The following is a 16,012-nucleotide window of genomic DNA, read 5'->3' as shown; positions in this document are numbered from 1 at the left end:
GAAGAGAAGGGGAGAAAGACACGGAAGGTAAGACAGATAGCACGGTGAGACAGAGATTGGGTTACTTACAGATAAGATCGCTGCGTGTGATAGATTCTTAGGGAGACTAAATTGGGCTTTTGGTGCTGAGAGGGAATCAGTCTAAGTCCTGAGTGACAGGCAAAGGTAATGCTTATCAATGACGAGTGAGGGGAAACCGGACACCTCCTGAATGGCCTCCAGATAAAACGGCCCATTTGTATGTGTTCCATGAGTGGCACACGGCATCGTAATCAATAACTACTTGACATCAATTCAAAATGCACCATTTGACTCTTTGTCTAATCTGACATTGATATTAGTCTGACCATTAGAGCATTAAAAATTGAATAGCAGCTCCCTTCAGGCAAACACAGGCACTCAGAGTAGAACTCTTTCATCTCTGCGACAAGATATTCAGTCCAACATCTATAACCAGACTGACCAAACCTCGACAGCCGTTAAAGTGAATTATCTTTCTCTGATTGCCACATCATACCTTAATAAGATGTTATGGCAATGCGATCAAAAGTCACTCTTGTTCTTCTTTGTCTTCACTGAACAAAACCACACGTCCATTTTCACCTGACTCACCCTTCCATCTCTCCGCGTCTGTGCTCGCTGTCCCATTACAATGGCTTTTAAAGCTTTCGACAGATGGCTCAAGAAAACGAACGGCTGCGCCATCATACGTGTGTGTGAGGATGTGTGTACGCACATCCACGGTTAAGAGGGACATCAGCAAAAAGAGATTTTGACAACCCATCAGGGAAGGAAATTTCTTAGTCCTTCACCTGGTTCATTCATCTTCATTTCCTCTTCAGTCTCGCCTTTGCTCTCTTTATATTTGACATGAGTACGTATTTAGTGCTTAGACAGGGTTATTTTAAAATACTGCTCGGCATGCGGCAGTGAAGTGAAATTAGTGATGAGAAAAAACATAAAGCGCATAAACACCTTCTTTTACAGACTGAAAGGAGTTAAACTGCGCTTCATTCACACTGTGCGAAAATAGGTTGTGTGGAGTCAACTGGAAAAAGAAACTGAAAAATATTTAATTTGCATTCTTTTAATCTCATGTAATTTTATTTTTTATTTTTTTGTTTTGTTTGCAAGTGGTGTACCCAAATATTTCAAAAGGCATTTTAGTAAATTAAAGCTCTGCTCTTTCTGATTCGAAGCATCCATCCTTTTCAAAGTATGAGAAAAAAAATGAAACAGGTTGTGATTACATGGATGCTCTTTTGTTCATAAATTGCTCATTCATCATCTTTCCTGACTTGAGTCGTACATCAAATGAAAAAAAAAAAACCAAGTCATTGTCTTGAATGGAAGGGAAATAAAAAAAAATCAATATCCCACTTTCATAAAGTTCTGCACTTCTCGTATCTAACTACCTTTGAATCTAACATTCAAATATCTGTGCTAAAAGAAGTTTGTACTGAAACCGTAATGATGACATCTGCATTGGTAAATCTTGATGTAACTTATGTGCATTATTATTGTGGGAAGCCATGCTTTGTGTGAGTTGAAGTGTAATGGAAATTGATTTATCATGCTAGACAAATATATAATATAGATAAATGATTAAGAGGGGCCATAGAGAATATTTCTCCCAGGGGGAGTTCACATTTTTTCCATGTCACGCATGCATTAATCACCTCTGAGAAAAAGAGTGACAGCATGATAGTTTCATGAATTAATAAACCTCTTGCTATACAACAAAGCCTTCCGGTTAATCCAAATAAGGTCATAACTCAGTTGCATTTGTTTGCAAGAAAGTCATGTATTACAGACACACACATACACACACACACATGCACACACATGCACAACAACAACTACCATGACTGCAACATTTGTCACCGAGGAGACACCACAGCGTTAATACTTATTATTCAGAAACAGTGGGGAGGTGTCGAGCTCAGCAGTCTGCCCGCTTTTTAATAAACCGCACACTACCGTGTTAAATCATATCACAGTGACTGTGTGTGTGTGTGTGTGTGTGTATCAGTGCATGTGTTTCCATGAAAAACAAACACGCCACACAGGAAAACTAGCAAAGGTGAGAACAAAGCAATTTGTGCATCTTCACTCTGAAGTGAAACAATTAAATTGCGTGATTGGATTCATGTCCTATTTTAAGGGATTTAAAAAAACCCCCAACAAACCCCAACAACACGTATTTGATTTTTAAACTGTGAACAGAGCGAACTTTTCAGTTCTGTTTTTCTTGCACTGCTGGGAAGGAATGACGAAACACTTCATTTGCAAGTGTTCCCACAGACGGAGCCGCTGAGCTGCAAACAACCAACTCAGACCCAGACTGAGAAGTTTACTTTTGGGGAACAGCGGAGGTTCATCATGATGGAATAATGATGAGTCACTGCAAAGGGATTCTCAGCATATTCTGTCTTTTTAAATCAATCTGATTCGATTCAGTTCTATTTGTTGATTATGAAGATCAGGGTCAAGTTTTTTTGCATTTGTGTTTTCTTAATGTTGGTATGGTGATGGTATGCACAACATACAATTACAATTTTATAACTGCCTGCAGTCATCTAAATTATTGATGAGTTAAAAGGTTTCAGTCCCAGGAGACAGAGGGCTATTATTCATGCAACGTTTTTGTGTTATCAAGGAGATAAGGACACCTGGACGTCTGAACATGTGTGGGCAATTTAGTTGCTTGTAAATTTCTCTAGGAATTCAAGGCACACAAACGTGGAGCGGGAGGGCAAATACATTGTAGTGAAAGACATGTTGAGGTCAGGCATGTATCGCAGGGTCTGAAGAGTCAAAATGTTGTGAGTTGTTTTTAGTTTTTTTTTCCAGTAAGCGATGCTCTGTGTTTCCATCTCTTCAGCAAATCTTGCCAAAACATGCATGTTGTGTAGAGTGAGTTTGTTGCTGAGGCAGTAAGATTGAAAGTGGAAACTTGTTTCTTCAGAAGATGTATTTATGCTGCCATGGTCACAAAAGAATTTTGATGATCTGACATATACCTTCTTTTAATACTTAAACTTAAGGGTGATTAGTGACACACGTATTCCGTGGGTATTAAGACACAAAAAGTCTTTCATGTTGACTGTTAATTTTAATTCATTAATGTCACAAAATCTTCTTTTCTTGGGCAAAATGTATTAATAGGTTTGCCTGCAGTGTGTCATTTCAGAGGCATGCCGCTGAGCTATTTTACTGGAAGCACTCAGATTTTTCAGTTTGTGCCCCCAGGATTTTTACCAAGATTATAGTAATTTCATCTTTTAATACCCAGTATGAAATGTATTTCATTCTCAAATAAATGAGAAGTCTTATTTTAACCACACCATGGCAACGGCAGAAAAGCGAGACCCCTGCTGTCCTGCTCACAAGCAGGGGGTCTCATGACGGAAACGGCGGTATTTAGTCAGCTCAAAGAGGATGTGACATGCAAATCCCTCCCGGTCTGCAGCATCTGCTTCATACTGACCCATGTCCCAATGCGCTGGCAGAAGACCCTGCCATAACATCTGTTTAAAGGTGACCCTCACCCCGTGTAGTACCGCAGTGTAAAGTCGTACCTTTCTCTTGACATCGATGGTTACGTCTGGCCAAACCACAGGAGGTATTGGAGTGAGAACGGGGAAATGTGGAGTCAGAGCTCAGTGGAAAGCATCTGGTTCATCATGACCCTAAGACCCCCGATCTCTGACAGAGCTGCTCGTTTTCCATCACTTCTTTTTTAGAAGTCTGTGTCTGCCTGCAAGGTGAAACTACTGTAATAAAATCAGTTTGAGGGAAGTACACCTTGACTTTATGATTTCTGCCAAACATCTGGTTCTTGTGAGGTTAATGACACCAAAATGTGCTGAATGCTTTATTGTTTCTTGTTGTTTATTAAAATGTGTTTCAACTGAAACACTTCCCCCGTGTCATCTGCTGAAGGTCCTGGCACAAGCCAGTGTCCACATTAGGCCATTCCAAACCTGGATAAACGCAGAGTTGTGACAGGAAGGGCATCTGGCATTCAAACTTTCCAAACAAATATAAGAATTTATCTAAAATGGAAAAGAGATGACAAGCTGTGGTGAACCCTAACAAGACAAGACGAAAGGAAATCTTTTTAAGATTCGCTGTGGCGACCCCTGAAGGGAAAAGCCGAAAGGAAAAGAAGAAGAAGAAGCAGATTAACGTATGCAGTGTGAAAACAAAGCACCTAAACACACCGTATTTTATGATCACAGATTTGCTAGTTACAAGACGTGGGCCATAAGCATGAAAATGAACACTGCCCACTTGCCTTGTGTTCTGAGCCAAGTGTAATTTTTTATTACCTCAAGTACAGTCATCGTTATATTTTTCAGCTGATTGTACTGTGGAAATAAATTTTAACACGCTAAACTCAGTGAGATTGGCTTGTGTGTATCTGTTTCACACAGAGAAGAACTAAGAGAGGAGGTGATGTGAGAAAGATTGTGCATGGCTAACCATGGATTGTACTTGCAGCAGTTACATAACAGATCATAACAATTGGTATATATGTGTGCGTGTGTGTGTGTTTGTGTGTGTGTGTGTTCATTTGCATAGTTTCACTGCATAAAACAAAAACAAAGATGCAAAGGGATTTTTATCTATTCTAATCAACTATCAAACTCTTCATCTTTTTAATGAGGGACCAATGAGGCGATGTGTAGTGGATGATACATAAATGAGCATTTCGGGTGCAGGGTCCAACCAAATGCTCACACTGTCCTTTGCTATCCTCTTGACGCTTGAATTCTGGTGCTGTACGCTCCTAGTGCATGGATGTGTCACACAAAATGAGCTTCATATACATTTGGACAGACACCCAGTGATGTTTTGGCTCTGTGCTGTCATTAGTTTAGATGTGAAACAGCACAGCTGCTATTAGTTTTGTGTCCAGACCGCCAGCTTTAATGGATATGTCCTCCCACATAAAGAGAAAAGTTCAAGCTCCTGTCCCATTTTGTCAGCTTTATCCAGCACTGGTGGGCCAAGAGCCGCACAGATCATTTTGATAAATCTGTCTTAAGGTATGCAGATTAATCAATGGTAAAAATTCATTATTGTGCTTTATTCCTTCATAGTTTCTCTCAGATCTTTTTAAAAGACTTCTAACAGCATCTTTATTTTGGTGCTGTTAGGTAGCTGGAGGGGGCAGCGCGGTGGTGCAGTGGGTAGCGCTGTTGCTTCTCAGCAAGAAGATGCAGATGTTCTCTCCAGGTTCTCTGGCTTCCTCCCACCTCCAAAAAACACACGGCTCCAGTGTATTAATCACTCCAAAAAGTGTGAGTGTTTATGTGGTTGTTTGCATTCCATGTGGCCTCACGATGCGCTGGCAACATATCCAGGATGTACTCCGGCTCCTGCACGTAGTCAGCTGGGATAGGCTCCAGCACACCCATGGGCCAGCAAGGTAGATAAGTATGCAGATGAGACAGTTACAGTCATTTCCTCTGCAAGGAAATGGATGGATGGATGGATGGATGGATGGATGGATGGATGGATGTAGCTGCAGAAGGAGAACAACAAGGTTCTGGATGGGGAACAAAGCTCATCAGAATGTCAGAATCTATTTTTGTTCTGCTGTGGTCATTTCATTGATTACAGTATATTAGAACCCCCCCCCCCCCCATAGGAACATGTCAGTAAAGACACAACATTGTTACTTTTTCTAACTCTCCATAGGATTTTATATCAGTAAAAACAGTGTCATGATCATTCATCTAATCCATCTTGCTCTTTCAACACTGTAAAGTTGGCTCAAAGGTCACCTTAGATTAGGAGGTGGTCACAGGAGACCCGCATCAAACAGTTTTGGCAGAAATTCAGACCATACATAGTATCACATTTCACTTCACAAAATAGGACCATTATTTATGTGACCCTTACAGGTGTTAACCTTTGTACTCTGGAGGCTATAAAACTAATTGGTGAGTGAGTGAAGTGCTCTTTACGCGTCTGACAAATGCCAAATGCTTGGTTTAATAGTTTGTGTTGACATCTATGCCCTCAAATATTTTTATTTAATACTTTCACAAGTCTAGTGCACCAAACTGGTGCATTTACCTTTAAGCTCAACCATTTGAGCAACGTCTAAGACCTGTGACATCCCACCTGTTGGCAGAGATGAGACTCTTAAGGTTAAAGTGTTTCATCTCTGGATTCTATTTTAGTTTGTGTTTACAACACATAAAAGGAGTCTATATTCTCTGCATGCCTCCCTGATATGGGATGGCTCTACCTGTCTCAACTGGAGGTCACTGGACCGGTCATGTCTGGCCTTTGGTCTGAAAAATGTGTCGTTTGACGATCTCAGTGTGTTCATGGACTCATATGGAGAAAAACTCGCAATGAACAGCTTTCAGACATCAAAGCATTTCCTGCACAAATCCTCTGTGGCATCTCGAAGCACAGCAAACAGGTATGTGTGTGTTTGCGTCTGGAATGTGTGCGAGCGTGCTTGTGACTACAGGGGTCAGCACAATTACTGAACATCAAAGAAAACGAACATCTCTGCTGACACCCTGGTCGATGCTTGCGTTTGCGAGACATCCCACAATGTGAAGTAAGGCTCTGTTGAAAGTGCTACATCACTTTCATGTGGTATATAGATAATACAGATGCTATTAAAACAAACAGATCTATGATCAGATCCTCAACCTAAGGCTGCACAGATGTAAACACTATTAGACAAGTATGTGTCTAACAGCAGTTTGTGGAATTTGCAATTTAAAAAAAAGCATGAGAAGGGTAACCTAAGTTTATCACTCAGTCAGAAAAACCTACACAAATACTTTTTATTACAGTCTGGGTTTAGCTCTGACTCAATCAATCGCCACAGATATGTTCACATCAATTATTGGGGAATTATTGGATCAAACTTTTTGACATGAAATTTTATTTGTAAAACTTGAAGTGAAATAGTGATGATTGACATGTAAAATCATTTCTGAAGTTAGCACAGAACTTTAACGTTTAACAAGCTGAGAAACAAAAGGCCAGAAGTCCAGTGCAAATACTTCTTTGTCATATGTTTCAAACTCTACTCCCACACGCACGCACACACACGCACGCACGCACGCACACACACACACACACACACACACACACCAGAAAATGCTCCAGACAGGTGAGTCACTCAGTGTATACCGAGGGCAACTTAGCAGAGCTTCTAAACTCATCATCAGCAATATTTTACTTTGCAAACCAGCTTTGTAGATGAAGGATAAAAGCTTTACTTGATGAGATCGGGGTTTACTAAATATTTTTAAAACGAGCGATTCTCTGTTTGCCACACTTGTTCCCATGGCGTGCTTGTTGTGATTTGCTTTGTGGTCTTGTCCCTGTTTGGTCATTGGCTTTTATCTGTTTTTCTATATGACTCACTGCACTGAGGGCTGTCAGAGTGATTGATATGAGGTAATTCAGTTGTGCACTCGTCCTTTTGCCTGTCGGCGCATTGAGAGCTGTGTCTTCCTTGACTCCACTGTGCATCTGGGATGCATATCTACTTCCATGATTTAATGCCATATCACATCGCCATAGCCTGATAAAAGTGATTATAAAACCAATCAATGCTGATGCTGTAAGCTAATACAGTACACCCTTGGATTCTGTTATAGATTGTGATACCTTTGCATTGCTCGGAGATGACACAACAGATTGCAGAAGCATCATTATAAGTATGAGAAACTTGACTTGGGACTTTCAGAAAAATAACTTCTGAACATCTTTGATTTTGTGTGCAAGGACTTTTTGTTCTTGCATCGATTGAAGTATCGTTTTTGTTGTTGTTGTTACGCGGTTATTGAATCTTAAAGCTCAAAATTCTGGCATTGTGACAACCTTTACTGCAAAGTAAATGACAATTGGCTAACATGGGATATTGCAGGGAAAGAAGAAGGGGGAGGGATAGCGAGGGAAATGAAGATGAGCGATTGGGCCTGTGTCGAGGGCAGGCGATATAATGGAAGAAAGCGATTAAGAAAGTAAGGAGCAAAGTGGCTCTGACTGAAAGGATGAAAGGGGGCACCCATAGATGTGGGCAAGTGAATCGACATCATAAAGAAGAGGAATGTATTTGCATATGGAGCAGGTGATTCCTCCAGCTTTCGCAGCTGGCAGACTGACAGCGCTTGGCAGGTGTGAGGCTCGGCGCCCTGGCATATTCAGAAAGTTACACTTAATGAGAGCTGTGTGTGTGTGTGTGTGTGTGTGTGTGTGTGTGGTTGTGTGTGTGCATTTGTGTGGAGGGGACATCATTCATCTGAACAGCCCTTTGTGCAGCAGCCATCAAAAATAGACATATATTGTTCAGTTTTTTCTCTCTTCCCTGGTACATCCATCTGCAAGAGTTTTTCTAATTGGCATTGGCTTCATACACAGTTCTGTTCTTCTACAAACTTCCGCCAAAGGGACAGCAAAGTGTTTAATCATTTGACGGGTCATTTGTGTTGTTAAAATATATGATATCCTTGAGGTATGCGTTTGTAGTTAAAACTGATTTTAGAGCCCATTTCATTATCTTTTGAGAGTGCCTCTGCATCAAAACGTCCAACAATAGCGTGTTTAACATTGCTGCTTCGCCAGCCCTCCTTCTGTTACAGTCTTGTACTGACAAACCTAAATTAATGCATTAATTAATACCCTCCTATTACCCCTCACCCCCTTCTGGTTAAGATAAAATGACAAATTTTAAACAGGAAATTCATCTGGCAGGTTAAGGCCAGTGTAATTTATCATCTTTCGGCATTTCAATGTAAAGTTTCTTTATCGAGTTTCGCTCCGAGGCGTTTTTGCCTTGTCAGCAAATCACTGTCTGACTGAGCAAAATTCCAAGTCAACCTTTGGGAATCCAAAGCCAAAATCACCTTTGTTTCCTTTTGGGAAAAGAAAACATAATAACGGCAGAGATATCTAGACCCTTTTTCTTCACTATAAGACATTTTTATATTTATATATTTAGCAGAAAAACTAAATGAGAGCAAGAACTCAAGGTACGACAGCTCTGATTTTTATTTGCTGAATGTCTCAGTCATGAGGATTTCGAAGAATTCTTCCTTTTCTGACAAGTGAATATGTTTTCCTGTATTGAAAAGAATGTTTTATCTTTGCATGATTGTCGAATATTACTGCAATATTCACTTTAACATTAAATTTGGGTCTTGATTGACCGTGAAGCGTGATGCTGATGAGGTGCTGAATAGTGGCATGCAAAAATACAGCATTGGGTTTGGGTTTTGTGACAGCTCAGTGGACTATATCGCTATCAGTACATTACACGGCTAGAAATCCATTGTTGGTTGTCATCCCACATGTCTCTCCCATCTGTCTTGTTATTTTTCACCATCATCTAAAGAAACTGGAATAAACAACAAACTTTCATCAAATTCGAGAAAGTTTTGAAGACAATTTTCCCCAAGGAATGCAAGCACTTGACAAAAAATCTGCTTGATCATAAGGAACGATAAAACGTTAATGCAGAACAGCGTTTCACAAGAAAAGCAATTTCTGTCTGTTTCCTTGACCCCCATGTCCCATTTTGCAAAACGGCTCTGATTGATTGAGAGGTAATTGAGTTTTTTTCCATGACTCCTCACTTTTCATCAGGAGAAGAATCACACTTCAGCTGCAGAAACACAATCCTCTATGGGCAGCGTTTATTCCTGACAGGTGGGTTGATTGCTGCTGCTTTTCTTCAGTCTAACATGACGTTTTATTGCCATTACTTAATTCTCACCCCAGTCATCATCTTCTTTCTCAGTGACACAGGTGGATGCCTCCTTCTCCTGTCTATCAGGCTCAGTTGCACCGACACTTACTTTCTCCATCTTACAGAACATTCCTTTCTGTCATCCCGTAGCTACCGAAACGATGTAAAGGATTTTCTCTCGTTGATGGAATTAGATGCAGTACACGTCTCCACCACTCGACTTAAGTACACCTTTGATGTATTTTTACTTTACATGAACATATCTATTTTATGCAACTTTATATTTCCACTCCAGAGGCAAATGCTATACTCTTTGCTAAACTCTTTTTTTTTACAACTTTGATTGTTTGGATTACAATATTAGGTTCCACCTTTTCAGACCCTTCTTGTCTAATGGAAAATTTAGTGATCTAAAATATGAATGGTTTGGATTAACTGGAGGATTAACTAATCCTTCATGATCTGCCAAAATGATTTTGAAAATGAGTTCTTTCTAAGATGAACATTTTAAGTAACAGTAAGTAGTAGTAACAAAAACTCAAATATATTCAAACATTTTATTAATAGTTTAATACTGTAAAGCTGACAACAATATATATTATGATATTTATACATGTATCTTGACATACAGTAACATATTTTTTACCTATATGACTACAGCAGGATTATTAGAATTGTAGTGTGAAGGTCAAATTCATTTGGAAAACTACCACCACAATACAGTTATGGGAACTAAAACAGACTATTATTTGTAACTAAATTAATGAGATATACTTATTTCTTTGGGGTGTAAAATTTAGCTGTTTTAAAATCAATTCTTATCTCTCTATTCAGACACACTGATGAGAGAATCTTCAGGAAGAAAAAAAGTTGGTTTAGAAAATGAAAATCAGGCTCACTCAGATGTTTTGGCAACTATTTATTCAACAATTTTATTTCATACATGAGAACGAAACTTCTAAATTAAATATAATAAATCCCACAGACAATGGGAGAAAAACACCTCCATAATGGTGATTATATATCCATTCAAGCCTTCTTGGTACAGCTGGATATGAAACCCTTTTCTTCTTCAGGGTACATCAGAAGCTGAACTAATGTGTCTAGCTCTAATCCTGATCTTCACTGTAGATATTTTGTGAGTGACTGATTGTGTGTTGCTACAAGGAAAACATGAAGAGGACAAAAGCTTTGAACTGCTTACACACCTTAAGCTAAAATTAGATAACACTTTGTATAAACACACCTTCTATCAATCTTGAAACTCATGATTATTTGCAGCATATTTCTAAACATCGGTATTTCTAGTCAATGATCATATTAAAAAACAGTTTCTTAAATTGGATATCCCAATGCCATCAAGATGACAGAGTTACCAAAGAATCGATGGATATTTTATTAACATAGTGATAATCTGAAACGCAACAAATTACATGGTGTCAGCATCCAGGGGATAGCGGAGCAGGGAATCACATTATTCCCAGCTTTAAGACAGAAAGCAAACAATCAAAAAAGTGTAAATGAAATATATTCCTGAGATGCAAAAACAAATATAATAATAAAAAAAAAAAAGCAACAAAATCCAAAATATCATTGTCAGTGATTGTGTCACATGTTGCTCTCATGACAATATGGAAATTGGGCTGACGGACTCTAGTGTAATTGTAGAAAATGGAACAATATGAAATTATTTGCAGTTAAAATAAACAATTTTAAAGTGTGTTTAAAAGTGGTCTGATTTTGTTCTTCATCCTTTTTTTATTAGAGAGTTTTTAGTTGATATGAGCCTCTAATTTCCTGAAACTGGGAGTAAGTGCTGGCTAAAGCTTGGGACCATATGTGCATGTGTCCCACTGGCTGCAATGTTCTGTGACCAGAGGTGCTAATGATGCAGTGCAGCATGGTGAAAAGGCGGCAGCGAGATGAATACATAATACAGTGTCAGCAGGTGGCGTCTGGACAAACTTCAATACCTATCAGTTCCGTCAACTTGTCTCATCTTTTCTTTGCTAGAAGCAGATGAGCAGAAAGAGGGTAAAGGAGCAAACTGGAGGTGCGGAATCAAAAGGCACACAAAAACAGCTTTTAAAATATGGACTCGAGAATGTTCTGATGCTTCCTTATTTGAACTTCCACCTTAGGATGCATTGATATATGATGATATGATCTTATTAATAAAATGATATGAATGTTTTTACACGACATTGATTCTAAGCTGCAGTATACTAAAATGTGGCTGTCTGCGACCTAATGCAGGGAGGTCAAACACGTGACCCTTGTTGTATAATTTTGACCACTTTAATTATATCTTATGTGCATTTAAATCTGTGCTTGAATAGAAAAGAAAGGTCACATAAATGTGAAAGAGGTGAAACTCATGCCTACGTGAACATTTTTTGGGGAGTTTTGTACAGGTCTGCATTTGCCACCGCCAACATGCAAGTTGTTAAGAAAAATTTTTAATGGCAAAACTACTGCCAGCATTGCATCGTTTTTGTATTAAGACGTAAATCAGCTGCAGCACTCCCACCTTCAGTGAAAGAAGTGGGTTTGCATGGACCTAACAAAGACAAAGCCAGACTTGTGCCGAATAAATATGGCATCGTGCCTACAAATATGTCATGCGTTTTTACCATCTTACAGCCAGAGACTTTAGAGGCCTTTAATGTGTAGATATTCCGTGAATGGACAAATGTTGAGAAGCAAGGAGAAGAGTTTAAAGCTTAGTTTCAAACTGACAACAAGAAGGAATAAGATTCACGACTGACCCCGGACTTGTTGCCTTTACCGTAGCTAAATAGTGCATGTTGGCACGTGCCAGTCTGTGAGAATACCAGATGGGCAAAAATTCAGGTTTGGTCTATCTTTCACAAAAAGCCATTTCCAACAAATTAGTTCATTACTGTCATGTCAAAACAAATATTTACATGTGCTTTCAGAGTGAAAAACAAAAACACATTTCACCGTTCACAAAGAAATACCCATCAAATTAGTCAGAGTGCATATCTCTGTAAATGGCACCTGTTTGTTTGTAATTCAAACACCAACGCATCACCATGATCCGGGTATTGATGAGCATCCAGTTAATATAAAACATCTGGTTTCACTTTCTTCAGAAGCAACTAACCAATCAGATAGCTCGTTACTTCCAAATGGTGTGAAGCAATAGAAAAATCAATTCACACCATTATTATTGATTTACGGCACAATGAAAAGAATTAGATACAAAAGTAAAAAAAAAGAAAAGTACAAGACATTACATCATTGTGATAAATGTGTCTATACATAAATGTGATGAAGAAGGTTCCTGAAGATGAGGGCTAGTTTAGGACGTGAAAGGATCTACTGGTGCGTTGAAGTTAAAAATAAATCATGGTGTATTAATTAAGTGCATGAAAACTGTAAAAATCCAGAAACTGTGGAAAAAGCTTCAGAATATTTCAAAGAAAGTGGTGAACATATCTAAAATGGGATATTATACACTGGCTAGATCTGTATACGTGAGGAGACGGGCAAGAGGTGGTCGATCTAATGAAGAACTTGTGATTCACCCTAGCAGTGCTGGAGTAAAGACCTTACTTGCTGACCTTATTTGCATAATGTTGTAAATTGGCCTTCAAATTGGGGACAGCTGGGCCCACTATTTTATTGCCCTTGGTAATAATTTGCTCCCTCTTAGTAGATTAGCGCCTGCCTTTAAGCCTTTCTTTCCAGAGGCCACAGTGTTTTTCCCTTTTTCATAGGAGAGTAAATCAGCCATATTCCTTCAAACTGATGACAGACAAATGGCAGGAATACAATATGCAAGGAAACTGTTTGAAACGTTGCCTCAGACGCAAAGGTAATGTTCCTTTTAATTAATTTTTAAATTGCAGAGTAAGATTTGTGTGCAAATGTCCAAAAAACAAGGTTTGTTTTGTTGTTTCACTGAATAATTTCTGTTTTTGTTGTTGTTCACAGAAATCAGGTCTGTTGCCAACCAACAGCCTGCGTCAAACACAAGATGCTCCTGTCCTTCAAAATTAAATCTCAAATGAACTTCTTTTGTGGCTTCCTGCTTAAATAACTTCACTTCAAATAAATTAAATATGAAGAAAGCCCAAACAAAAACATGCTAATGTGTATTTAAGTTTAGATTTCACACATTATATACATGCTTTATGCCAAAACAGAATACATTTTTAAAGTCTTTTAATAAGGATTTTACAATGAAAAAAAAAAAAAAAGGATAAGATGACTAATATACAAAGTTGAAGGAATATGGGAATCCATAATTTAACAGCAATTTTCACAATCAATCACATTTTAGCAGACACAATATACAGCAGGGAGCTCAGAACAAAAAATATATATATTTAATATAAAAGACATGATTTAGTTTTCAAAAAGATAATTCTTCTTCCAGGATTGAATTAAAGACTGGCTTGTAATCTTTCCTATTCGAGTAAAAGAACAATTCCAAAGGCAATCTACTTGTTGGCAAAGGAACGCAGTAACTCATTCAGATGTTTTTGTGCTTCTGTTTGTCTTCAGCTTTTAGTTTTGGAGAGGAGGCCCCTGCAGATCTGTGACCCAGCACACTATTTCCTTTTTTTACCTGCTTGAGAACCCCATGAAATGGAAATCAACTTTCTGTTCATGGCAAGTGACTCTGACAAAATGGAAATAGGAGGAGCAGTTATGCGGTTTGAAAGGTGGGACTACACAACGTGTTGGACAAGTACAGCTGACGTAAAACTGATGGAAACAGAAATTTTGATTTTGCATGAATTACTACCATAATTTAATTCTTATCTATAAGTGTATCCCTTATTATGTATTCAACTAACTTCTAGTTATTCATTTTACATTTCATGGGGTTCTCTACACTTCACTTTTTTCCCCCGCAATATGAATAAACATAAAGAAAAATAATTCAAAATCAAAAGCTAAACTAACTTTAATACATTTTATACAGCTTTTAGAGAGAGAAGATTTAATGTTTCTGTACACCTGAACCGTTAATGTGATTCACAAACTACTTGAAGATTTTAAAGAGGACATTGACATGTTGGTGTTTTGCTAAACTGCAGCCTGAACAGTGCAGGAATATACAGACAAAAGTACATATGGACAGCAGATTTAGCAAATAGTTTAATATATTTGATTGCGTTTATTTAATGGAATGCTTCATCTAGGATCTTTGTGTATTCAATGCTCTAAACAATATCACAACTACCCTTCATTACCCCTACCCTAATAAGGAAAATCATATAATACACTTATCTGACAAACCTTACTACAGTGTTACACAAAACCTTCTTCTTATCTTACAAGTGTCAACTGTTTAATTACAAGTCTATAAGGAGGGGATGTTGTTCGAGGTGGTGGGTCATCTGGAAGTACCATATTCAGTGTAACAGACATGTTAAGGCGTAAAAAGCAACACTTTTTTTTTCTTTCAAATAAAAATAATATTAAAAAGAAAAGATGCAATGTATAATAAAAAAGCAGTGAGCTAAGCAATGAAATGATGGTCCGGTTAACCACCCACAAAGCATTTACATCGCTACCGACAGACGATACATGAAGGCATTGACAGAAGTTCAATGGCGTCTGTATTTTTAGGCACCGTGTTGATGTGTGATATGGTGTGTTTTTTGGACGTGTGCGAACGAAAAAAGATCTAGTAACTGGTGTCTGCTGGACGGGAAACAGAAGAGAGGACCAACATGGACTCATGTAAGAAGCAGATATGCAGACCTCCAGTTATTGATGTCAAGACTGAGGAACACTGTGTAAAGTGGGACAACAGCACCTGCTGCCAAAACAGGAAATAAAAGACAAATATAAATGACAGAAACGGGTTCAACAGAAGGCAATAAGAGGAAAACGCTTGGGGAACCTCTCTGTGGACTGACTGCCTGCTGATGGACTGGACTTGCCTCCTCTTTGATGTGACCGGGGCAGCGGTCAGATGTGCAGAGGAAAAGGTGAGAGATGGACAAAGTAAAAGAAAAAGATATACAGAGGTTGAAGGTGTAAGGAAATGGGGGGAAAAAGAGAGCTGCACAGCTCCCTCTCCAGTCTAAATGAAGTATTCTTTCTTTTCTTCTGCGTGTGCGTGGTTGCCCTCAGCATTAATGATGGCTGTGTCGGCATCGGGCGCATCATCTGCTCCTTTGGCCTCGTTTGTCAAGTACGTTCCTAAGGAAGCGAAAAATAAACCTATATCAAGGAAAGCAAATGCTGAGCAGCCCCCGTGTGGTGTTAGCTGCCTGAGGCGAAAAGCAGATC

General features: G+C 38.8%; 1 protein-coding gene across 3 annotated transcripts in view; it reads right to left on the bottom strand.

Moving 5' to 3' along the window:
• Positions 1-10,638: 10,638 nt before the first annotated feature.
• The window catches only part of cadm2a (cell adhesion molecule 2a), a 209,510-nt gene continuing 204,136 nt past the window's right edge, over positions 10,639-16,012 (bottom strand). For all 3 annotated transcript variants that reach the window (XM_068331827.1, XM_068331829.1, XM_068331828.1), the window contains one exon: positions 10,639-15,922. In XM_068331827.1, the coding sequence (XP_068187928.1) occupies positions 15,804-15,922 (119 nt within the window). In that variant the 3' untranslated portion in view covers positions 10,639-15,803. The remainder of the gene's footprint in view (positions 15,923-16,012) is intronic.

The sequence above is a fragment of the Antennarius striatus genome, chromosome 13, assembly GCF_040054535.1.
Source record: "Antennarius striatus isolate MH-2024 chromosome 13, ASM4005453v1, whole genome shotgun sequence".
Lineage (NCBI taxonomy): Eukaryota > Metazoa > Chordata > Actinopteri > Lophiiformes > Antennariidae > Antennarius > Antennarius striatus.
This window is presented reverse-complemented; position numbering and strand designations above follow the sequence as displayed.